At 37.7% G+C, this 25328-nt stretch overlaps 1 protein-coding gene and 3 long non-coding RNA genes across 15 annotated transcripts; 2 read left to right on the top strand and 2 right to left on the bottom strand.

Annotated features, from left to right (window-relative positions):
* Nucleotides 1-33: 33 nt before the first annotated feature.
* Nucleotides 34-24857, bottom strand: LOC110961004 (cGMP-dependent protein kinase 1-like). 11 transcript variants are annotated; one of them, XM_051938989.1, is made up of 21 exons: nt 24599-24857; nt 23235-23571; nt 20765-20900; nt 19594-19660; nt 19423-19522; nt 18400-18513; nt 10938-11043; nt 9936-9999; nt 9770-9847; nt 8883-8977; nt 7952-8017; nt 7784-7858; nt 7238-7334; nt 7031-7170; nt 5872-5961; nt 4944-5085; nt 4703-4866; nt 2020-2142; nt 1879-1941; nt 1734-1800; nt 37-803 (listed from the first exon to the last, which is right to left on the bottom strand). In XM_051938989.1, exons 2-21 carry the CDS (start codon nt 23431-23433, stop codon nt 708-710), a joined length of 2082 nt encoding a protein of 693 aa, XP_051794949.1. In that variant the 5' UTR covers nt 23434-23571; nt 24599-24857; the 3' UTR covers nt 37-707. The 11 variants fall into 11 exon arrangements, with proteins under 11 accessions (XP_051794958.1, XP_051794950.1, XP_051794952.1 ...); XM_051938987.1 differs by having other exon boundaries at nt 23235-23468; nt 24599-24856; XM_051938988.1 differs by having other exon boundaries at nt 23235-23436; nt 24599-24856.
* On the top strand, nt 1919-10236 carry LOC127530977 (uncharacterized). The gene is made up of 4 exons (XR_007937767.1): nt 1919-2039; nt 5859-5992; nt 8891-9000; nt 9923-10236. It is a non-coding gene; the product is annotated as an uncharacterized LOC127530977 (long non-coding RNA).
* On the bottom strand, nt 11072-13930 carry LOC127530979 (uncharacterized). 2 transcript variants are annotated; one of them, XR_007937769.1, is made up of 3 exons: nt 13673-13930; nt 13574-13639; nt 11072-13540 (listed from the first exon to the last, which is right to left on the bottom strand). It is a non-coding gene; the product is annotated as an uncharacterized LOC127530979 (long non-coding RNA). The 2 variants fall into 2 exon arrangements; XR_007937770.1 differs by having other exon boundaries at nt 13607-13639; nt 13673-13929.
* LOC127530981 (uncharacterized) lies at nt 19402-20945 on the top strand. Its single transcript, XR_007937772.1, has 2 exons — nt 19402-19514; nt 20780-20945. It is a non-coding gene; the product is annotated as an uncharacterized LOC127530981 (long non-coding RNA).
* Nucleotides 24858-25328: the final 471 nt, after the last annotated feature.

The following is a 25328-nucleotide window of genomic DNA, read 5'->3' as shown; positions in this document are numbered from 1 at the left end:
CCACGTTATTTTTTATTTGATGTTATTTCTAATTTATTATTCTGATTTTTTTTTAAACTTCTTGACATATTTTGCATTTTAACGTTGATATACTTGAATGTTTTCTTTAAATAATATATTGTATAATATTTCTCCACGTGTGGAAATTATCTCAACATTTAATTTTTTAAATTACAAATTTATTGTTGAGATAGAGATTAAAATTAAATTTCTCCACATATTTTTTTCTTGTGTTATTTCTAATTTATTATTGCAATTTTTTATAAAAGAATTCACTATTATATGAAAACGTAGGACTATTTCTTGACACATTTTCCATTTTAACACTGAAATAATTGGACTTCTTTATGATTTTTGTTTTTCTCAACACTACAATTGTAAAAGCAACAAAAACTATAAAAATTACAACTTTTTCTTCATTTTTCTACCTGATTTTTATCCTTTATTTTGTCTTTTTTTAAAGTAGAATCACAGATTTAGGGTTTCGTCGTCCTGATTTTACTTTAAAAAGTCGACTTTATTTTTTACATCTGAATATTTTTCTGATTTTTCTCCAATTTTTCTTTATTCTGTTTTCAGTCTACATCAGAAACTCCTTCAGCTGCTTATTCTCCTGGTTTAAAACAGTTTGTCTCTGTCCCGGTCCTGGTCCAGGTCCAGGTGTTGGTCCTGGTCCTGGTCCTGGTCCTGGTCCTGGTCCTGGTCCTCTAGAACTCCAGATCCCATCCAGACTCTTCATCTGGAGGTTCTTCTGTGTCTTCAGGGAAATAGTCAAAGTTGCTGTTGTCCAGCGGTCCGTCCACCTGGAGAGAAAACCGGGTTAGAGTCTTTAACTGCAGGACTCAGATCAGACAGGAGGTGGCGCCATCGCTGCTTATTACTGATCCAGGAGTTTAACATTAAGACCAACACAGCAGGTTTCAGTCTCACTTCTGCTGCTTTTCCTCTTCAAAGAGGTTTTTTTTTGCTAATTTTTAATCAAACTTGAATCATTTTGTCTTTACTCTTAGTCAATTCTGGTGTTATTTTGATCATTTTTGCCTCGTTTTTGTCATTTCGTTTCTTATTTTGGTCTTTTTGTGTCATATTTTGGTAATTGTGGATCTTGTTTTGGTCATTGTGGATCTTATTTTGATCATTTTGTGTCTTTTTTGGTCATTTTGGGTCTTATTTCAGTCATTATAGGTCTTACTTTGGTCATTTAACATCTCCCTTTTTCATGTCTTTAAAGTTATTGGTCCTTTTGTGTCTTCCTTTGGTCATTTCAGGATGTTTGGGATCTAACTTTGGTAGTTTTCCGTTTTAGTTTGGACTGTCTTGTCTTTTGTGGATTTTCTGTCATTTTATTTGCTTCTTCTTGTGGTCCCCTGGCTTCACTTTAAAATCATTTTGTGCCTGATTGAGGTACATTTTGAGGCTTATTCTGACAATTGTTTGTCCTTGTGGGCCTTTTATAAGTCATTTTAGCCTCATTATGACCATTTTGACTCATTTTGTGTCTTACTTTGATCACATTGTCTCCTCTTACATGATTTTCAAGGCATTGCGTCCTGTTTTGGTTCATTTCATATCTAATTTGAATCATTTTACATTTAGTTTAGTCTGTTTTTCACCCTGTTTTGGCAGTTTTACGTCATTTTAAAGTTCTGTTCTGGTTGTTTTTTCGGCTAAATGGTTCTACTTTGGTTCTAAAAATCATCTGCTAAACTGCTGGTAAATCGACTGAAACCCACCGTGGGGGTGAACGGAGGATCTATGGTTCCCTGTCGTAGTCCGTCCCAGTTGAAACCCTCGAACCACCTGAAGGACAAAGATGGACACGTTGCCATGACGACAGCCTCACATCCTCCACAGATGCGTCATTATTCAGCGTCTCACTTGTGCTTCTGGATGTCCTTCACTCCGTTCTTCTGGTTGCCGAGTCTCTCTGAAGGGTTGTCCCTGACCGACACAAACACAGCGAGTTAGAACCGGAACCGGCTCCGGGTCCGACCCGATCTGAGCCGACGGGACCAGAACCTGCACAGGCGCTTGATGAGGTTGGCGGCGCTTTTGGTGATCTTCTTGGGAAACTCGATCATGTCGATGCCTCTCAGGATGATGTTGTAGGTCATCATGGGATCAGAGCCAGAAAAAGGAGGACTGGAGACGCAGGAAAGACGAATTTATTTACACAGAAAACAAACAGAAGTGATGCAGATCCACAGTTCAGACATTAGAGACGATTAGAACCAAATTATTAGGAACCAGATGGTCACAACAAGCTCAGAGCTACAGGTTATGAACGGTTAAGTTTTCAGTTTTTAGTGCTTTTTTATGGTGGAACGTTGAATTTTCAGAAGTTTTCTATGAAGTAAGGAAAGCAGACATCTGAACTCTGTTAATAAGTCATTAAACACTGAAGTTTGAATATTTTTAACCCACACACGGTCAACTTTGCAACTTTACTACATGTTTTTATCTCAAAATATTGAGATTTTGTTGTGAAACTATTTTATTCTTGAGGCATTTCCATTTTTTTATCATAAAATAATAGTGTTTACTCCACATGTTGATTTCTTTTCTTAGACTATAACATCTATGAAATTACAACTTTATAATAAACTATGATTTCTACAGCTTCTCCACCTCATACGACTGTTTTTGGTAAATTGCCGTTGATTATTGAGATTTTTTTTTCTTCATGTTACATTTTCAAATAAATGCAATCGATGTCAATTATCTCAACTGAACTTTGTAATTTTCCCACATTTTACTGAGCAGTTGCTCTAAAACTCATATTTCTCCAGTTATTCTCCCATAGCATCCATTAGTTTAATGAAACACTTTCAGAGACTTTAGCTAACATTTGCATCCTTTTGTTTGGTGCTCTTTATTAATTCATAGATCAATGTGTGTTTTATTATTTTGGGTCATTTGTACTTGTTTTTGTCTTTGCGTCTCTTGGTAATTTTGGGTAATTTTCCATCTTACTTTGGTGGTTTTTCATATTGTTTTATCCATTTATTGTCCTATTTGGACATTTTTCCATCTTCATGTGGTTCTTCTGCACCTCTTTAAAGTTAATCAATCCTATTTTAGGATTGATTAACTTTTAAAAAGAAAACAAAACGACGCACAATGGGATCCGAAAGGCCTTCAGTCCCACTAGGTGTGAATCTAAACCTCACACATCTATAAAATAAAAGACACAACGTGGGATTTAAAGAGTCTTTCAGGACACAAAAGGCACCATGTAACTGCCACGGTGGTGTCGTCTTGCTTTTAAAATAAATCCCACAGGCTATTCTAGGGTCTCCTTTTGGGTTCTTTCATATTTAATTTTGGAGATTTGGTCTTTTTGAAGTTTCTCAGTCCATTTTTCGGCTTTTAGTATCTTGGTTTTGTGTCTTTATGTTGTTTTGAGTCTCTTTGTGGTAGTTTTATGTCTCACTTTGACATTGGGTTTAGTTTTGGTCATTTTCTATCTAACTAGACAATTTGGATCTCACTTTGGTTGTTTGACATTTTGGTTTGACCATTTGTTGTCCTATCTGGACAATTTTCCATCTTCTCTTGGTACTTTTGCACCTCTTTAAAGTTACTCTATCCTGTTTTCATCATTTAGTGTCTCATTTTGGGTCATTATATTTAGTTTTGGTCAGTTTGTGTCTTATTTTGGTAATGCTGCATCTCCCTGTGGTTCTTTAGCATCTTTTAAAAGTTCTTTTGTTTCTCATTTTTGACATTTAGTATGTTATTTTGACCAAATCATATCTTTGCAGTTCTTTTTTACCTCTTTAAAATTACTCAAACCTATTTTTGGGATTTTGTATTTCACTTATTTTTGGGCATTTTGTGTTTTTTTGTGTGTCTCATTGTGGTAATTTTCGATCTCCTTGATAAAGAACCAGAAAAAAGTGGACTGCGGCTCAACAGGCTTTTTCTCTCCATGAAGTCAGTAATTGTAGATCAGCTGTAGTTCCTGGTTCTTCCACCAGGTGGAGCCTCTAACTGTCTGACACAGGCGTAAACTAACAGTGACATCACCCGTTGGTTTCAACGCCGAGAAAATGAAGCCCGGATTTTGCTACTTCCTGGTCGCCGTTTTGGATTTTTTGGAGCCAGTGACGTAAAAAGCGTCATCAAACAGACTGGACCGGAGAGCAACTCGGGGCAGGATTGGCTGAGGACTCTCTTATCCCGCCCACATTTTACCGCAGAGGCTTCTGTTGCTGTCTATCAAGTATAGCCACGCCCCCTGGCTCCGCCAACTTTAACGATTTATTTAAAATTCAGTATTGATTTATTTTAAGATCGGCCACCTGATCTCTCATTTTGACCATGAAAACTAACGGGAAAAAAAATCCTGATCTGTAGAACATCAGTCTATCAAATTTTATTTTTTCCAAAAATGAATTGGGGTCTATGGAGAAAAAGCTTTTTGGAGCCAACCCTAGCGGACGGCAGGATATTGCAAGTTTTTGACACTTCCGGGTTGGCTTCAATTTTGGAGCCAGATGCTACGTCCATCTTTATATACAGTCTATGATCTGACACTGTAGAGACCAGAGGAGGCGTCACTCAGATGACAGGAAGTTCATGTTGGTGGGAGTTTATCTAGCAACGGGACCATGACAAACACTCCTGTGGAGGTTAATGAGCTCCAACCAGAACTCCTGCGTTTATTACGTGGTAAACGGAGAAGGTTTTGGAGTTGTACCTTCCACTGAGCAGCTCAAACACCAGGATTCCTAAAGACCAGCAGTCGGCCGAGCTGTCGTGTCCTTTGTTGAGGATGATCTCAGGAGCAACGTACTCTGGAGTCCCACAGAACGTCCACGTCTTCTTCCCCAAACCCACCTTCTTGGCAAAACCAAAGTCCACCTGCCAGGAAGAAACAAACCTCTGAGCTTCATGGAGGTCTGGACCCTCATTCATCTGATAAAAGTGGAGGACCTCACCAGCTTGGCATATCCTCGGTGGTCCAGGATGATATTCTCCGGTTTGAGGTCTCTGTAGATGATGCCTCTGGAGTGCAGGAAGGCCAGAGCTTCGATCACACAGCCGGTGTAGAACCGAGTGATTCCGTCATCGAACAAACCTCTGAAACAGAAACAATAAGAGCCGATAACAGTATTGAACACCCTGGAAATGGTCGATTTAATTTGACTTTTTCTGACAAGAATTCCCCCAAAAAACCTTAAATCCTCTTTCATGTCAAAGTGAAAATGGACTTCTACAAAGTAATGTCAATTAATTAAAAATAAAAATGTAAAATAAGTGATTGAATAAGTATCTAGTATATAAGGACCTGCTCCTGAAAAAACATGATGATGCTGCCTCCACCGTGCTTCACAGTGGGGATGGTGTGTTTGTGATGGTGTCCATCAAACACATCATCTAGTCTGATGGACATAAAGCTCCATCCTGGTCTCCTCAGACCAAAGAACCTTCTTCCAGGTGTCTTCAGAGTCTCCACATGTCTTCTGGTGAACTCTAGTCCACATTTAATCTGAGCTTTTTCCATCAGAGTCTTTCTCTTTGTCTCCATAAAGCTTTGACTGGTGAAGAACAGACAGCAGTTGTTGGATGAACAGTCTGAAGCTGGAACTCCTTCAGAGGAGTCATAGAGTCTTGGTGGCCTCCCTCTCTAGTCTCTTTCTTCTCGGTCTCTCAGGTCTTGAGGACGTCCTGCTCTAGTCAGATTTATTCATGTTCCATCTTCCTTTCGTTTCTTAATGATGGATTTAACTGGACTCCATGAGATCTTCAGGAACTTGGAAATGTTCTTGTATCGTCCTGACTGATGCTTTTCAACAACCTTTCCTCAGAGTTTCTTTGAGTGTTCTTTACGATTGTTTTATTTTTTTTTACAGGTGAATCACTCACCTGTCCCTCAGCAGCGACCACAGTTCTCCTCCAAGACAAACCTCCAGCAGCATGTAGAGATACTTGGAGTCCCTGAAAGTCCGATACAACCTGCAGGGAAACCAACAGAATCTGTTAAACGGTAAGACTTAAATATCACATTTTCAGTACATGTACAGGTTGATAAGTGTATTTTTTGGCTCTGCTGTAATTTGTTTATCTGCTTTAATGTTTAGAAACCACATTACATTTTTCAGGAGCTGGTGCAGACCAAAACTGGAGCTAAAACAGAGTCAGTATTGTTTTTTTTAATCATCAGGATGTTTCATGCTGCGACATGTGGACATAAGCAACCATAGTCCATAGTTTGGATTTTTACAGGTTTATGATGGTATTTTTGGCTATACTAAAAAATGTTATGTTGGTTAGTAAGTCCAAAACTCTGATCCAAGCAATGATACTGATGCTCAAAGCTGATCATAGAAAAACAGTCAAAAATTGCTATGAAGGTAGAACTCTGATGACTGATAGTTACTGGAGATGAAGAACCAGGAAGTTCTGTGCAGGTTTCAGAGGAACTTTAATTGTATTTGGCTGATATTTTTGTTCTGAATTTGAGTTTTTATCGTAATTTCACCTGTTTAGTGGTAATTTTGGTACTTTTTGTGGTGATTTTGCATGTTTTTTGTGACATATTTGAACCCTTCAAGGTAGTTTTGGCTGTTCTTGGAGTGAGTTTCTGTTTTTGTGGCGATTTTCCTTCTTCTTTCAGCTGTTTTAGTTCCAGTTTTTACCAGAACTCAGATGTTTTTCTCCTCCTAAACGTCATGGTTCTATCTGCTGGACTGATGAAGTTCTGAGGCTCAGAAATGATGGAAAAAGTTCATTAAAAAGTGATAAATCTGGACCCACCTCTATGGAACTCTGGAAATATTCCCAGTATGAAGATAGAGCTCTGATCATTAATAAAGTTACTGGAGATGAAGAACCAGATGTTCTAAGGAAGTCTGGGAGGATTTTTTATCACATTAATCTGGTTTTATATGAAATGACTCCACATTAATTAAAATGAGATGAATTAAGAATGTGGATCTTTGTCTCTGTGATGTAATGTTCCACAAAGTGAGCAAAGCTTTTAGTGACCTCCTGTGGATGACGTTAATTGGATTAATTAACGGACCTGATGATGAAGGGACTGTGAGCCTCCATCATGATGCGACGCTCCGACAGGATGTGACCCTGCTGGCTGGTGTCCACGATGTGACGCTTCTTCAGCACCTTGAGGGCGAACGATCGGTTGGGATCGCTCTTTAACTGGACCTGAAAACACAGAAACATGTAGAAAACACAGAAAACGGCGTCTTCATGGGTTTAAATGTGAACTGACCAGCTCCACTCGGCTGAAGCCTCCCATCCCCAGAGTGGAGATGATGGTGAAGTCACTGAGGGAAACACTGGAGAAGAAATCAGCTTCAGCCTGCCGTCTGCACAAAACAACACAGAAAACAAGTTAAATCATTATTAATTCATGTTCATATTTAGTTCTTGTCTGGCTGCACAGACATCAAACAAACCAACACAATAAAAACATTCCATATTTCAGACTTCCGTATAGTCCTTGTGTGGTTGTTTCTGTTTGGTTCTCAAACCTTTTCTGTCATTTTTTTGTTTTGGGGAAAATCCCTACACATGAATCTAACCATTATTTTTAGACTCAATAACAGACCTCCAGTAAATAGTGGGACTAATTGGTTAGCATGAAGCTATTAGCACGTTATTATCATGCTGTTCCTAATAAAATCCCGGCTGACTTTATAAAGAGGTGTCACAAACAGCCAGAACATTTTAATTTCAGAGTTTATCTGAGCTCTTTTCATCCAGCTGCTCTTACGTAAACCTTTAAATGCCGTTCTGCAGGTTTCTTTGGACTCACTTGGCCTTGGCCTCGTCGCTGTCGTACTGCTTGTCGCTGCCATCGTCCAAACCTCCAATCAGCTGTTTGAAGGACCTGAAACACAGACAGAGGCTCCTTTAACGGAGAACCGGAAGCTTCACCGCCGAATTCAACTAGTTTTAATGGAGAACAAAGATCCACACTGACTCCCTGTCGATGACCAGACATGTGACGTTGCCCACGGCCGTGACGCTGGCGGTCCGAACGTCTTCTCTGCAAACCGACAAGAAGGAGAAGAAGTTAGAACGGCTGCAACGTGCTCTGAAGGAGTCCATAGTGTCAGATATTTCAAGAAATATGCCACTTTAAAGGTGTTTTTGACAGATTTCTGAAGATATATTTCCAAAGAATCATTGCTTTGCTTTAGAATTCAGACTGTTTTTATTCTGACGTAACAGATTCACTCTAACAGGCTCTTCAACCACTGTGGCTAAAATTTGGTACACTAATTTCGTAAAAACGTTTGTTTGTCCACTTCATGGCAACCTGAAGAGGCCGTAAATGCTTTTTCTGGTACAAAATGAGTTTCTTTCCCCACATCCAACAGTTCGAGTGACGTTATCTTTCTTTGGAGTCTTTTTTGTGTTTTCAGGATTCATGTAAGTGCAGTATTTGCACCAATGTTGGTCTCCACTAGTTCCTGAAGGAAATATTTGCCTCTTTAGCTTCTTAATCTAAACACCACAAAATACTAAAAATGCCACTTGGTTAAGTTTAGGTACTAAAACTACTCGGTCGTCAGAACATGAAAAACACACCGAAATCCTGAAACTGCTAAAAAAAAAAAAAAAAATCAACAAAGCACTTAAAATGCAGCAAAACACTGAAAACACAACAAAATACTGATGCTGCAGTTATCACAGATGACACTGTAAAAGTTCCTGTATTAAATCTAAAAGTGAGCGCGGCTGGAACACACTTGTTGCCATGGTGACACATGAAGTGACTGAAGTCTACTGTTTCACAGTGGAGATGGAAAATGTGCTTTTTTGTTTTAAATACATGATTTCAGATATGATTGCAGATATACAGTAATAATGAAGCATGACGTGTGTGTTCATGTATGTTTGTGTTTCACCCTTTCAGAGCCTGTTCTCCAAACCAGTCTCCTTTGGAAAGAGTCTTCACAGCCGCCTCTTCATCGTTTGCAGAGATCTGCTGAGAGACTTTCACCTGTGGACATCGAATACACTCAGGTACTGCATCTAAGTACAGTTTCCTTTTAGCTTCCTGTCTACACCTGGATCCTCTGTGGTCACTTCCTGTTAGTTTTCTGCCTCCTCTGTGGTCACTTCCTGTCTATACTTGCCTCCTCTGTGGTCACTTCCTGTTACTTTTCTGCCTCCTCTGTGGTCACTTCCTGTTTACACCTGGATCCTCTGTGGTCACTTCCTGTCTATACCTGCCTCCTCTGTGGTCACTTCCTGTCTATACCTGCCTCCACTGTGGTCACTTCCTGTCCATACCTGCCTCCTCTGTGGTCACTTCCTGTCTATACCTGCCTCCACTGTGGTCACTTCCTGTCCATACCTGCCTCCTCTGTGGTCACTTCCTGTTTACACCTGGATCCTCTGTGGTCACTTCCTGTCTATACCTGCCTCCTCTGTGGTCACTTCCTGTCTATACCTGCCTCCACTGTGGTCACTTCCTGTCTATACCTGCCTCCTCTGTGGTCACTTCCTGTCCATACCTGCCTCCTCTGTGGTCACTTCCTGTTAGTTTTCTGCCTCCTCTGTGGTCACTTCCTGTCTATACTTGCCTCCTCTGTGGTCACTTCCTGTCCATACCTGCCTCCTCTGTGGTCACTTCCTGTTAGTTTTCCGCCTCCTCTGTGGTCACTTCCTGTTAGTTTTCCGCCTCCTCTGTGGTCACTTCCTGTCCATACCTGCCTCCTCTGTGGTCACTTCCTGTTAGTTTTCTGCCTCCTCTGTGGTCACTTCCTGTCTATACCTGCCTTCTCCTCACCTGTCCTTCGCTGATGATGAAGAAAGTGTCTCCTGTGGCGCCCTGACGGATGATGTAATCGCCGTCACTGTAACGAGTCTGATACACAAACGTGTGAATCACGTGTTAAAATGACACCTCAGGTTTTCAGAAACAGGAACTGTTTTGTAACAGGAAGTAGAATCACCTCCTCCAGAGCGTCGGCCAGTTTACTGAGAACGTCTTCAGCCAGAGACTGGAAGGATGGAACACTGAGGAGAGTTTACAGAAAAACGTGAGTTATTGTCATGAGGTCAGAGCTGTTTTGTCACTGAATTAAAAAAACAAACAATTTAATGTTATTTCACTTCATTGTTTAAATGACACATAACTGTTCAGTCACAGAAAAAAGGTATTAATTTACATATTAACTGCATTTTGACAAATCTGGTTGGTTATAAGATTACACTATTTTCTTCCTATATTTTAATCAGCAAAAATGATTTTTACTTGACATATATTTGATTTCATTTGATTTTTTTTTAAATATCAAAAGAAATGGAAAACAATTTTTAAACAGCTATTTTACAGATTTTTCATATTTTGATCAATTACAAAAAATATCCAATAAAACAGTAATTTACTGAAGAAGAAAACAACAACAATTTGTTCTTTTAATAAGTTTGACAGTAAAATTATATTATTTGTTTTACTAGTTTTTAATGTATTGAAATCAGCAAAAAAATAAAATGTACAGATGTTTTACCATTTATTTCAAGAAACATACATACATACATACATACATATGCATATATAGATAGCTTTGTGAAATTATATCTGATCTCTGGTAAAATCACAGAAAAAAGTATGAACTTACATGTTGAAAGTAAAAATAATGACAAATAGTGTCCAAAAAGTCTTACATTTGACTGCAAAATGACATTTTTGTTATATATTTGAAAGTAAAATGGTACAGAGGAACATTTCCAGCAACCATCACTCCTGTGTTCTAATGCTACATTGTGTTAGCTAATGGTGTTGAAAGGCTCATTGATGGTTAGAAAACCTTTGTGCAGTTATGTTAGCACATGGATAAAAGTGGGAGTTTTATGGAAAACCTGGAATTGTCTGAGTGACCCCAAACTTTTGAATGATAATCTGTTTAGATACAGATAGACGGATAGGTAGATAGATATGTGTGATGAGTTACCTGCGTAGGAAGTCGGTGTACTGGGAGTATTTAATCAGACCAGTTCTCATCATGATGGTCTGGAAATCCTGTCGGTCGATCGCCCACAGCTTGATGTCCGTCAGAGCTACAGAAAGATATAAAAATCTGCTTTTCTTCAGAAGGAATTATTAATTAGTTCAAATTCAATCAAAAGACTTTTAGAAAAAAACATTTAAATACAGAGAATACCTCATAAACCCCTAAAGATGTGATCAGCTTCACTAGCAGTGATCAGAGATGAAGACTCTTTGATGAAATGTCAATTTAAAGCTTAGATTTGATGTTTTCTCTGATTGAAGTAAAGGTCTCACAGTTCAGAGACGGTTCTTTCGGTTCCAGCTGGACTACGCAGGTAAAACGATGTCAGATGTTACTTTAAATGTGCTTCTATGCGTTTTTTCAGTGTGTGACAACCATAGAGCTGGTTTGGAGAGTGATTTACACCAGAGGAGAAGCTGAACATCATTCAGAGTCTCTCTGAGGTCTGAATATACAGACTGATTGATGTTTAATTTCTATTCATGCTGGTTTACATCTATCATGTATGAAGAGTCCTCCATGTCTCACACTAAACACAACCCTCCTCCTCTTTGAACTGAACCTTTTCCAACCTCGTTTCCAGCTGAAGCACTTTAGATTTTCTTTTTCCCTGCATTTGAAATACTGTTCAGCCAGAGGTAGGACTCAATACTTCAAAGGTTTGACTGGAAATGTAGCTTTTTATTTAAATTAGGACTCTGTATGAACACAACCTGAACCCACAGAAGAACTGCAGGTTCTCAGAGATGCTTCAATCAAAATGCCTTCAAATGACTTTAAAGGGACTCTAATTGAACTCAGGTGCAGCCATTTGGTTCTAGAAGTCAGCAAGAAGTAGATGATGATCTGAGGTCAGTGATTGTAGGATAAAGACTCCTGGATCTGGGAGGTCCAGTCTCTGCTGGATCAGAACTCCTGGATAGAACTACACCATGAAGACTAAAGAAAACTCCAAGAAACTCTGAGAAAAAGTTGTCTAAAAACATCAGTCAGGACGATACAAGAACATTTCTGAGTTCCTGAAGATCTCCTGAAGTCCAGTTAAATCCATCATTAAGAAATGGAAGGAAGATGGAACATGAATGGATCTGACTAGAGCAGGACGTCCTCAAGACCTGAGAGACTAGAGAGGGAGGCCACCAAGACTCCTATGACTCCTCTGAAGGAGTTCCAGCTTCAGACTGTTCATCCAACAACTGTTGTCTGTTCTTCACCAGTCAAAGCTTCATGGAGACAAAGAGAAAGACTGTGATGGAAAAAGCTCCAATTAAATGTGGACGAGAGTTCACCGGAAGACGTGGAGACTCTGAAGACACCTGGAAGAAGGTTCTTTGGTCTGAGGAGACCAGGATGGAGCTTTATGACCATCAGACTAGATGATATGTTTGATGGACACCAAACACTGAAGATCATCCCAAACACACCATCCCCACTGTGAAGCATGGTGGAGGCAGCATCATCCAACTGAGAATATGTTAATGAACTGACATTTTTTTTTTTTTGCTCTGAATTATTTTTTTAAGTTCTTGTGGAAAAAAGCCAAATTAAATTTATTAATCTTGGAGAACCGTTCACATTGATGGACCTAAACAAAGGGAAGACCTTCAGGTGGAGGTCCTGGTTCTGTGGACGACCGTCAGAGGGGAACAAGGACGTGGACATATTTTCATTTTCATTTAAAGATTATCCTTGTGGAGGCCGACAGCACTTTCACATGAATACCAGATGACCGTGTGTTTACTCTTCAGTGATTAAATGAAAAGGATGCTTCAATCACAGCTTTGCAAAGATACGAAACAAGACGAGGAAACCAAAGAGAGCAACAACACTGTAGGTCTGATTACCACAGAGATGTATGTTCTGTTGATTACAGCTAAAAACCAAAAGGCTCAGTTTAACCCTAAAGAATCAGGAAGCTAATGCAGATTTAGAGGAAAACAAGTTTAAGAATAAGAGAATAAACAGGAAGAATGTGATGCTGAAGGCAGAAAACTGAGGGAGAACTCAGGAGATGTGAAGAGAAAAGACTGGAGGTGACATGAGGATGCTGCTGTCAGTCACAGCGACACATCAGGTTAAAAATAAACCAACAGCAGATGAAGATAAACACTGCCTTAAGGAACAAGAGCATCAAACATCCCAGTGAGCGTCAGCCAGGATCTCAAGGTTGAAAACTGGATAATGAAGATCTAAACTTCAACATCAACGACATTTACTAAACGCTAACATATTTCATCATTGAGGTAATTTGTTCAGCTGAAGGTTGAAAGAGAAATAAATCTGCTAAAAGTTCCCCCAAAACCTCCTCAGAACATCTGGTTCTTCATGTCCAGTAACTTTATCAATGATCAGAGTTCTACCTTCATACTGGGAATATTTGCAGAGTTCCAGGTCCTTGAAGTCCATAGAGGAGAACGTCTCCTGGAGAAAGTTCTAGAGTAGACCTACCGACAACTGGAGAAAGTTCAAGAGCGGACCTACCGACAGCTGGAGAAAGTTCTAGAGTAGACCTACCGACAGCTGGAGAAAGTTCTAGAGCGGACCTACCGACAACTGGAGAAAGTTCTAGAGCGGACCTACCAACAGCTGGAGAAAGTTCTAGAGCGGACCTACCGACAGCTGGAGAAAGTTCTAGAGTAGACCTACCGACAACTGGAGGAAGTTCTAGAGCGGACCTACCGACAGCTGGAGAAAGTTCTAGAGCGGACCTACCGACAACTGGAGAAAGTTCTAGAGCGGACCTACCAACAGCTGGAGAAAGTTCTAGAGCGGACCTACCGACAGCTGGAGAAAGTTCTAGAGTAGACCTACCGACAACTGGAGAAAGTTCTAGAGCGGACCTACCGACAGCTGGAGAAAGTTCTAGAGTAGACCTACCGACAACTGGAGAAAGTTCTAGAGCGGACCTACCGACAACTGGAGAAAGTTCTAGAGCGGACCTACCGACAGCTGGAGAAAGTTCTAGAGCGGACCTACCGACAACTGGAGAAAGTTCTAGAGCGGACCTACCAACAGCTGGAGAAAGTTCTAGAGCGGACCTACCGACAGCTGGAGAAAGTTCTAGAGTAGACCTACCGACAACTGGAGGAAGTTCTGGAGTACTCTAGAACTTTCTACAGGGGACGTTCTCCTTTCCTGCTTCCAGCCTTTAAGTTTAGTCGTGCTTAGAGCATTCCAGGTCCTAGAGTTCCATAGAGGTGGGTCCAGATTTATCACTTTTTAATGGACTTTTTCCATCATCTCTGAGCCTCAGAACTCCATCAGTCCAGCAGATATAACCAGGACATTTAGGAGGAGAAACACATCTGAGTCCTGGGAACTAAAATAACTTAAAAAACTGGAAAATCACCACAAAAGTGGCCAAAATTATCTCAAAAAACCCACAAAATCACCTCAAAATAAAAAAACTACCTTAAAAGATTCAAATAAACCAGGAGAAACAGCCAAAAACACCACAAAAAGAACCACAATTACCACAAAACAGGCGAATTGTGACAAAAACTCAAACTTGGCACAAAGAATTTGCAAAATTACCCCAAAATGAGCCAAAATTACCCTGAAATGTTTAAATATGCCAGTAAAAAACAACAACATAGAAAATCAACGTAAAAATTGTCAAATTTACCATGAAAAGGATCAAAACTACCATAATACTGGTGAAATTTAAAAAAAGAATCTCAGATGTGTTTCTCCTCCTAAATGCCATGGCTTTATCTGCTGGACTGATGAAGTTCTGAAAAAGTCCATTAAAATGTGATCAATCTGGACCCTCCTCTATGGAACCCTGTAAATATTCCCAGTATGAAGGTAGAACTGTGATCATTGATAAAATGACTGGAGATGAAAACATTATTAACATGTAATCTGTATCTGGTAACATCCTCTACTGAGGTGTAAACTCAGATCACATTTAGAGGGGAAACTCTACGTTTGTTGACACCAGCTCGGCCGTCTAATTAATGTTTTGATTTGGGGTCCAACTGTTGCTCGGTGGAGATAACGGATCAGATGCCGTGTCCAGACTGCATGTTAGAGACTCCGGTCCTCACAGAGATAGCAGTTACAGCTGATGAACACAGAGGAAACATCCGATGTGTTAAAATCGGACGCTTCGTGGGAACCACAGCTCACAGACGACCAACCAGTACGACCAGCGACGGCTCACTGGTCCGTGTTGCTACGGCAACGTCAAGCATCACGTCTTCCCACATTCAGGATGTTTTCAGCCCCGCTCACCTCCCCCCACAGCACTCCACTTCATCACCACATGGATGGACCCACTTCTCCTCCATCTTCAGCCTGGAGAGCTTTTATTCAGTCCAACACTCCTACGTACCTCCAGCCTCAACCAGCGACCCGATACAGCAGGAAAACACCCACATCTCATGGAGGTTTATTCAATTTAAGCTAGCAAACACTGGGTCCTCTTTTAAACAGATGGGACACCACCACAGAAGAAAAAGAGTGTTTCAGTCTTTTATTTAGCAAAAATATCAGTAGATGTAATATTACTCTGTGGGAAAAGTAGCTGAACCCCTGGTATGCTAGCAGATCCGAAATGACTTCCTGTAGGTGTTTGCTGGAATAGTTTCTGCCAAATTCCTTCATTTGTAGATGTTTTAGGGTTTTTCTTGGATCATTTCGGTGGGACTTGACTGTAATTTCTGTACCTACCTTGATAACCAAACAGACTTTGCTAGTCATTAGCATCCCTATATTAGCAACTAGCATTTAGCATCGCCAGTCAATCAGGAGCTAAAAACGTCGATATTCTTCCATGGACAAAGTAACTTCGCTCTTAGTATCAGAAGCTCGCAGCAGAGATAACTTCTTCTGTGATTGTTTCCAGTTTCTGACGTCATTTAGCTGAAATATTTTACTTTTCTTCTTGCAAACTTCCTTCAGTTGCTGATGTTGGAAGCATAAATAAGACGACTTTTAATCATTTTTCTGCAGCATTACAAAAGTTTGCTTCAAACTCACTTCACAGCTAGATGGAGACTTGACTGCAGTGTTTTCATCAGATTGTTTTTATTCTGTTCATACATCATAAAACATTCATGTTAAAACTAAATTCAGACTGAAGCAGCAGAGAAACTGTCGGCTTTAACTTCCGTTTAGTCAAACCCGTTACCTTGGTAGTTATTTTTTTCTCTTTTACTCACTTTTCTTTCTCTTGAACCAAACTTTCCAATCACTCAGACGAGGCTGGTTACTTTACAAATGTTTTCTCTTTCTTTCTCTCTTCATTTCACTCTTTGGACGACATTGAACATCACAAAGACTCCGACTGACGGAGTAGAAAAGGTGAGAGGGTCTCATTTAGAGAGAAATGGGATTTAAAAAGAAAAAAACCTCCTTCAGCCAAGGACAGGAGCGTTGTAGAAGAGAAGAGTTAAGAAAAACACATTTTATACGAGTGATGCCAGAAGAATGCTGTTAGACGACAAGTTTAAAAAGGAGCAACAGCTTCAACAGATCTGAGAGGTTTTCTCCTCTAGACTCTATTTTCCTGTGGTGTTTGTTTATCTGCACGTATTTTCACCCCAAAGTATAACTTTATAGTGGTTATTTTAATATCCAAAATGAATCCATCTAATCTAAACATTTATGAACTATTTGCTGCTATTTTACAGTTTTTGTTCAATTCAAAATAATTTTAATCACAGAAATAATGAAAGGTCTGTATTTTTACAAAAATTTTTTATGTTTGACATTAAGGTTATGCATTTTTAATCTGTATTTAAATCAGCAAAATATAAATTTATTTTACAGATATTTATTGTTACTTGAAAGAAAAATATTAAGGATTAAAAATAATATTTTCACTGGTGTTTTACAGATTTATTTGCTCCAGTGTTTCCTGTTAAAAATGTGTGACTGTATAATTATCAGCAAAAAAAAATTATTTAAAGTATATATAATATAAAATAATAATAAAATATAAATTAATAAATAAATAAAATAATAAACATGAATAAATTTAAAATAAAGAAAGAAATAAGCTACATATAAAATAATACAAATAAATATAAAATAAAGTAAATATAAATTTAAAAAATAGAAATCAATAAAAATGAAGAAGATTTTAGCTATTTCATATACATTTAAAATGCAGAATTTTACTGTAAAATGTTGTAAAATAAAAAAACAGGAAAATCTGAAAAATATTTTCCTTTAAAACAAGCTAAAAACCTAATACTGTTTAAACTGTAGTTTTATTTAAAAGTAATAATAATTAAGTAATTAGCCAATATATTCATGCAGATAGACATTCATTAGTGATTAATGATTAGAAATGATAATAGTTTACGGTGTTAAAGGCATTAAATTGAATTAAATCTGTGACGGTTCATAAACTCAAATATTGCTTCAACATAAAAGCAAAAAAAAAAATCCACATCAGCTGATATTTCTGAACACAATAAAATGAAAAAGATGTTTTTTGTGTTTGTTTGGATGAAGAGAAACTTTTTCAAATTCAGGTAAAAGAGACTCTGAGCATCAAGAAGACGAAGGTTTTCAGTTCTCTGATGCTGGTTTACGAATAGATCGCTGATATTTTGGTTTATTTTCTGTTTTTTCTGCTCTAAAGGTGTTTTATTTACCTGTTTATTACCTGTTGTTTTTTTTTTTACCTGTGTACTACCTGTTGTTTGTTTCTGTAACTTGGTTTACTACCTGCTGTTGTTGTTGTTTTAACCTGTTTACTAGCTGTTGTTGTTGTTGTTGTTTTTTAACCTGTTTACGACCTGTTGTTGTTGTTGTTGTTTTTACCTGTTTACTACCTGTTGTTGTTGTTGTTTTTTACCTGTTTACTACCTGTTGTTGTTGGTTTTTACCTGTTTACTACCTGTTGTTTTTTTGCCTGTTTACTACCTGTTGTTTGTTTTTGTAACTTGGTTTACTACCTGCTGTTGTTGTTGTTGTTTTTTACCTGTTTACTACCTGTTGTTGTTGTTGTTTTTTACCTGTTTACTACCTGTTGTTGTTGTTGTTGTTGTTGTTTTTTGCCTGTTTACTACCTGTTGTTTGTTTTTGTAACTTGGTTTACTACCTGTTGTTGTTGTTGTTGTTTTTTACCTGTTTACTACCTGTTGTTGTTGTTGTTGTTTTTTTACCTGTTTACTACCTGTTGTTGTTTTTACCTGTTTACTACCTGTTGTTGTTGTTGTTGTTTTTTACCTGTTTACTACCTGTTGTTGTTGTTGTTGTTTTTTTTTACCTGTTTACTACCTGTTGTTGTTTTTTACCTGTTTACTACCTGTTGTTGTTGTTGTTGTTGTTTTTTACCTGTTTACTACCTGTTGTTGTTGTTGTTGTTTTTTTACCTGTTTACTACCTGTTATTGTTTTTTACCTGTTTACTACCTGTTGTTGTTGTTGTTGTTGTTGTTATTTACCTGTCACGGTGGCCGTCCGGGTGCAGTTGTAGAGGATCGCCAGCTCTCCGAACACTTTCCCCGGTCCGATGCTGCAGAGCTTCTTCCCCTCTTTGGTCACTTCCACCATCCCCTCTGTGATCAAACACTCTGATTACCAATCGATCGGCTCATTGATCGAAATCATTTGTTTCTGCTGCAGATGATTTATCTTTTTAACGCTTCCTAAATTATCAGGCAAAAATCACAGAACAACCTGAGATAATAAATATAAGAACATAAATTATTTCTGTGTTTATATCCATAAAATATTGATCAAATCAAAGGTCTGCAGCTTTTGGTTTGTGGACATAGGCATCTATTATTTATTTATAAAAGTAAATGTTTGCTGGAACTGAAGTCTCTGTCATTCACTGTAAAAACAATTCTGTAAAAAAAATCCTAAAATCCAGCAGAAAAAAAACACTGAAAAATGGGGAAATTTTCAAAAGTTCAAAATCTGTAAAAACAAAAAATGATTGCAAATAAAAACTAAATGTAAATTAAAATAAAATAATAAGAATTCAGAAATAAATTGTAATAAATAATATGTAAAATAACAAATAAATCAAAAAATTAAATAACCATAAATTATAATAAATAAACTGTATAACAATAATAATAATAAATTTAAATTAGAAAAGAAATAAAATAATGAAAAGAAAAGAAAGAAATTATCATAAATTAAATATAAAATAATAGTAATTCATATAAAATGAATATTGATTAAAATAGTAACAATGAAAAAATAAATAGAAATAGAAATAAATTATGATAAATATGATGTATAATAATAATAATATAGTAAATCAAAAACAAAACAAGAGAAAAGAAAAGAAACTATAATAAATGAAATTCAAAATAAAATGTTGGATTTTATCTTTTAGTTTTGCTCCTTTTCTATTTTATCTGACTAAATTAAATTTTTTAGTTGTTTTTGGACTAAACCAGGAAGCGAATGACCTCCATAATGGGACATTTTCAGAATAAAAGCGTGGCTCTGACCCTCCAGAACGTAGACAGTGGATCCGTCGTCGCCCTCCTGGATCACACAGCAGCCTTTGGTCAGACTGGTGGGACGCATGCAGTCCATGATGGTGAGAATCTGAGGACAGAAGAGGTTAGCGGTCATAGAAATAATAAATAAAAGTTTTTACAGGTGAGCTCCAGGTTTACCTGTCCGTGTTCCAGGTGTTTCATGAAGTCGTTGTCCATCAGAGCTCGTTGGATCAGATCACTGGACCTAAACAAACAAAAAAATAGGATTTTTATGACATTTAGTGGGTCAAAAATGTTTTTAAACCACATTTTTGTGTCTGAAAAGACGTATAAACTAAAATAAATTACTTTATTATTAAATGTTTTGACACATTTCTTCTGCAAGGATGCAAATATTTTATTTTAAACAGAGAAGTTTTAAATATTTTTGACATTTTCACATCTTATATTTGTAAAGTATAGTTTCTACATTTAATTTATTCATACATTATAACACAAATCAGTATTTTTTCACGTTCCTTTGTTTTTTACATTTTTGTTTGTGATGTACATTCAAAACTATAAATTAACACAGTAAACTCTGACTTTTATTGTGAAAGGACACTATGAAAATGAGCTTGGGTTGTGCTTTTTGTTGTATTTCTGGGTGTTTTCTTACTCTTTGCTCTTGCAGTAGCTGGTCAGACCTTTATTGTGAAAGGACACTATAATCCAGATGTGTTCTTACTCTTTGCTCTTGCAGCAGCTGGTCAGGCTTTTATTGTGAAAGGACACTATAATCCAGATGCTTTCTTACTCTTTGCTCTTGCAGTAGCTGGTCAGACTTTTATTGTGAAAGTACACTATAATCCAGATGCTTTCTTACTCTTTGCTCTTGCAGTAGCTGGTCAGACTTTTATTGTGAAAGTACACTATAATCCAGATGCTTTCTTACTCTTTGCTCTTGCAGTAGCTGGTCAGACTTTTATTGTGAAAGTACACTATAATCCAGATGTTTTCTTACTCTATGCTCTTGCAGTAGCTGGTCAGACTTTTATTGTGAAAGTACACTATAATCCAGATGCTTTCTTACTCTTTGCTCTTGCAGTAGCTGGTCAGGCTTTTATTGTGAAAGGACACTATAATCCAGATGCTTTCTTACTCTTTGCTCTTGCAGTAGCTGGTCAGACTTTTATTGTGAAAGTACACTATAATCCAGATGCTTTCTTACTCTTTGCTCTTGCAGTAGCTGGTCAGACCTTTATTGTGAAACGACACTATAATCCAGATGTTTTCTTACTCTTTGCTCTTACAGTAGCTGGTCAGACTTTTATTGTGAAAGTACACTATAATCCAGATGTTTTCTTACTCTTTGCTCTTGCAGTAGCTGGTCAGTGTGACGTCGCTCAGCTGGGACGGATCCAGAGCTGAAGGTTCTGCTGAGATCGCCTGACGTTTGGTTCTCTGAGGTTCATCTGGAGCCGCCGGCGTCTGAACTGAAGATCCTGAGAGATTCAAACCAGAACAATAAACATGAAAACAGCAGCAGGTTTATTACTGAAGATTGTGATGTTTGTGGAGGTTCAGTCACTTAATGAAGGTCAGAAAATAAAAACACTGATGGAGGTTTAACCTGCAGCCTCATGAACCTGGAGATAAACACTGAGATATAAAACCCTGAGATAAAACACTGAGATATAAAATCCTGAGATAAAACACTGAGATATAAAACACTGAGATAAAACACTGAGATATAAAACACTGTGATATAAAACACTGAGATATAAAAACTGAGATAAAACACTGAGATATAACCACTGAAATGTAAAACAAATATAAATACTGAGATATAAAAACTGAGATACAATACTCAGATAAAACCAGTGACATAAAAACACCAAAATAGAAACATTGAGAAACAGAGATGCAAACACTGAAATATAAAAACTGAGATAAAAACATTGAGATAAAAAACAGCAGAGATATGAAACTGAGATATAAAAACTGAGATGAAAAGAACGTTGAGTGTAACACTGAGATCATTAAACAAAGATGCACAAAATTATCCAAAAAAAATGGACACAAAATGACACAAATCCTCTAATACACACGTGGACAAAATTGTTGGTACCCCTCAGTTAAAGAAGGAAAAACCCACAATTCTCACTGAAATCACTTGAAACTCACAAAAGTAACAATAAATAAAAATTTATTGAAAATTAAATAATCAAAATCAGCCATTACTTTTGAATTGTTGATTAACATAATTATTTAAAAAAACAAACTAATGAAATAGGGCTGGACAAAAATGATGGTACCCATAACTTAATATTTTGTTGCACAACCTTTTGAGGCAATCACTGCAATTAAACGATTTCTGTATTTGTCAATGAGCGTTCTGCAGCTGTCAACAGGTATTTTGGCCCACTCCTCATGAGCAAACAGCTCCAGTTGTCTCAGGTTTGATGGGTGTCTTCTCCAAATGGCATGTTTCAGCTCCTTCCACATATGTTCAATGGGATTCAGATCTGGGCTCATAGAAGGCCACTTTAGAATAGTCCAACGCTTTTCTCTCAGCCATTCTTGGGTGTTTTTGGCTGTGTGTTTTGGATCGTTGTCCTGTTGGAAGACCCATGACCTGCGACTGAGACCAAGCTTTCTGACACGAGGCAGCACATTTCTCTCCAGAATGCCTCGATAGTCTTCAGATTTCATCGTACCTTGCACACTTTCAAGACACCCTGTGTCAGATGCAGCAAAGCAGCCCCAAAACATTACTGAGCCTCCTCCATGTTTCACCGTAGGGACAGTGTTCTTTTCTTCGTATGCTTGGTTTTTGAGTCTATGAACATAGAGTTGATGTGCCTTACCAAAAAGCTCCAGTTTGGTCTCATCTGTCCAAAGGACATTCTCCCAGAAGCTTTGTGGCTTGTCAACATGCATTTTTGCAAATTCCAGTCTGGCTTTTTTATGAGTTTTTTTCAGCAGTGGTGTCCTCCTTGGTCGTCTCCCATGAAGTCCACTTTGGCTCAAACAACGACGAATGGTGCGATCTGACACTGATGTACCTTGGCCTTGGAGTTCACCTTTAATTTCTTTGGAGGTTGCTCTGGGCTCTTTGGATACAATTCCAACGATCCGTCTCTTCAATTTCTCATCAATTTTCCTCTTGCGGCCACGTCCAGGGAGGTTGGCTACTGTCCCGTGGGTCTTGAACTTCTGAATAATATGAGCCACTGTTGTCACGGGAACTTCAAGCTGTTTAGAGATGGTCTTATAGCCTTTACCTTTAAGATGTTTGTCTATCATTTTTTTTCGGATGTCCTGGGACAATTCTCTCCTTCGCTTTCTGTTGTCCATGTTCAGTGTGGTACACACCTTTTCACCAAACAGCAGGGTGACTACTTGTCTCCCTTTAAATAGGCAGACTGACTGATTATGAGTTTGGAAACACCTGTGATGTCAATTAAATGACACACCTGAGTTAATCATGTCACTCTGGTCAAATAGTTTTCAATCTTTTATAGAGGTACCATCATTTTTGTCCAGGCCTGTTTCATTAGTTTGTTTTTTTAAATAATTATGTTAATCAACAATTCAAAAGTAATGGCTGTTTTTGATTATTTAATTTTCAATAAAATTTTATTTATTGTTACTTTTGTGAGTTTCAAGTGATTTCAGTGAGAATTGTGGGTTTTTCCTTCTTTAACTGAGGGGTACCAACAATTTTGTCCACGTGTGTAAGAGATATTAAGCTATTCCAGAGATCCATTAAATGTTCTGACAGGTGAGGCTGTGGTTCTGCCCCAGCTGTACCTCCAGCTGAGGTTCTGACCCACCTGTGCTGGCCGTCTGCTTGCGGTGCCGGTCCAGCTCCACCTGCAGCTGTCGGATCAGGTCGTCCTTGGTGTCCAGCTCCAGCTCCAGCTCATCGATCAGAGCGTCTCTCTGGCGGAGCTCCTCGATCTTCAGCTGCAGAGCCAGCTGGAGGTCCCTCAGGGTCCCGGAGGTCTTCGGCACCGACATCAGGACACGCATGGACTGAGCAGAACCCACACCAGAACACGGTCAGACTACACAGGGAACAGAATCATTTAAAGGAGGAGCTTTCTGCTGAAGACTGGAGGAAGGTTGAGACAAAGAAGGACCAGAACCTCACTTTGGACCGATTGCGTTCTACCAAAAAAAGGAAATAAAAACACAAAGAGATACATAATGTCCACAAAAAGGTACAAATGTCCACAAAATGTCCACATAATGGCACAAAATGTCCACAATGGGACACAAAATTACACATGTTCAAAAAGAAACACAAAATGATACAAAATGTACACAAAGGGACACAAAATGTCCACAAAGAGACACAAAATGACCCAAAATGTCCACAAAAAGGTACAATTGTCCACAAAAAGGTACAATTGTCCACAAAATGTCCACAAAATGGCACAAAATGTCAACAATGGGACACAAAATTACACAACATATTCAAAAAGAAACACAAAATGATACAATATGTACACAAAGGGACACAAAATGTCCACAAAGAAACACAAAATGACACATGTTCACAAAAGGACACAAAGAGATACAAAATGTCCAGAAAGAGACACGAAATGTCCACAAAGAGACACAAAATGACCCAAAATGTTCACAAAAGGACACAAAGAGATACAAAATATCCTCAAGGAGATGCAAAATATGCACAAAAATACACAATATGACACAAAATGTCCACAAAGAGACACAAAGTGACACAAAATGACCACTAAAACACAGAAAAAGTCTACAGACACTCTATACTTTAGTATTTTACTGCAGTAAATGTATCTGACATTTTTAGTTCTCTTAAATATTAAGATTTTAAAACCTATTGTAATGAACATTTTCACAGTTTTCTGAATTTATAAAGAAACAATCGATTAACTAATCAAATAATCAGCAGATTAAATCAATAATCAAATGCAGTTTGGTGTAAAAGTATTTAAAATGAGCTCAAACTGTCACATTAATACGTGATATTTAACATCTATAACATTTTTTACTACATTTGTAACTTTATTTTAATATTATTTTCACATTTATATCATTTTATTAACTTATTTTTTACTAAACTGATCTTTTTTTCTGCTCCTCAACTTTTTCTTTTCTGTTTTTCTGTGATTATTAATATTTATTTCTGCATATAAACTCGTGTTTTACTCACTTTTCCAGTCAGACGCAGATCAGTGAGGCGCTGAGTCCAGACAGAGAGAATCTGAGCTGATTCTGATCACAGCTGATCGATACGCTCATCAATTATTAAAGCAGATCAGCGGCTGAACGTTCCTCTGATTAAACATCAACAGCAGCGTTTGATCCGAGTCAGACTGAGGAGCTTCACGAGGCTGCGCACAGCTGAGTTTGACAGCGCTCCTACAAAATAAAAGACTCCGCGCTTTTATTTGGGAAATACACTAGTTACAATGGACTTTTAATTTGAAATAAATCCAGGTATATTCAGATGTTAATATAAATCAGCTAATCGCATGTGTAAATGTTTAAAAAATAAAACTCATAGTGTCATTTTACTTTGAAGGACCGATTTTTATTTGTCAACGTAAAAGTGTCGTGTAAGTGTTATTTATTTAAAAGCAAACTAACTGTATGACTGCTATTTCTTTTTACTTTTTAAATATGTAAATTTCTCAAAATAAATGCAGATTTTTATTAATATCAAAACATAAATTGCAGTATGAGGTTTTTATTTCACATTTATTTTGAAAAGGAAAGGTTTTAAATTGCATTTTTATGTTTATTTGGAAATAAATCAACCTCACATTGCTTTATATTTTAAAATAAAAATTGTGCAATGCTTCTACCATGAATGAAATGTGACAGCGCTTTTTATTTTGAAATTAATAGAACTCAAACTCTACTTTTATTATGATGTGAAT

Source organism: Acanthochromis polyacanthus, chromosome 18 (genome assembly GCF_021347895.1).
Source record: "Acanthochromis polyacanthus isolate Apoly-LR-REF ecotype Palm Island chromosome 18, KAUST_Apoly_ChrSc, whole genome shotgun sequence".
NCBI classification, from domain to species: domain Eukaryota; kingdom Metazoa; phylum Chordata; class Actinopteri; family Pomacentridae; genus Acanthochromis; species Acanthochromis polyacanthus.
Note: the sequence above shows the minus strand (reverse complement) of the source record. Positions and strands in the feature narration are given on the sequence as shown.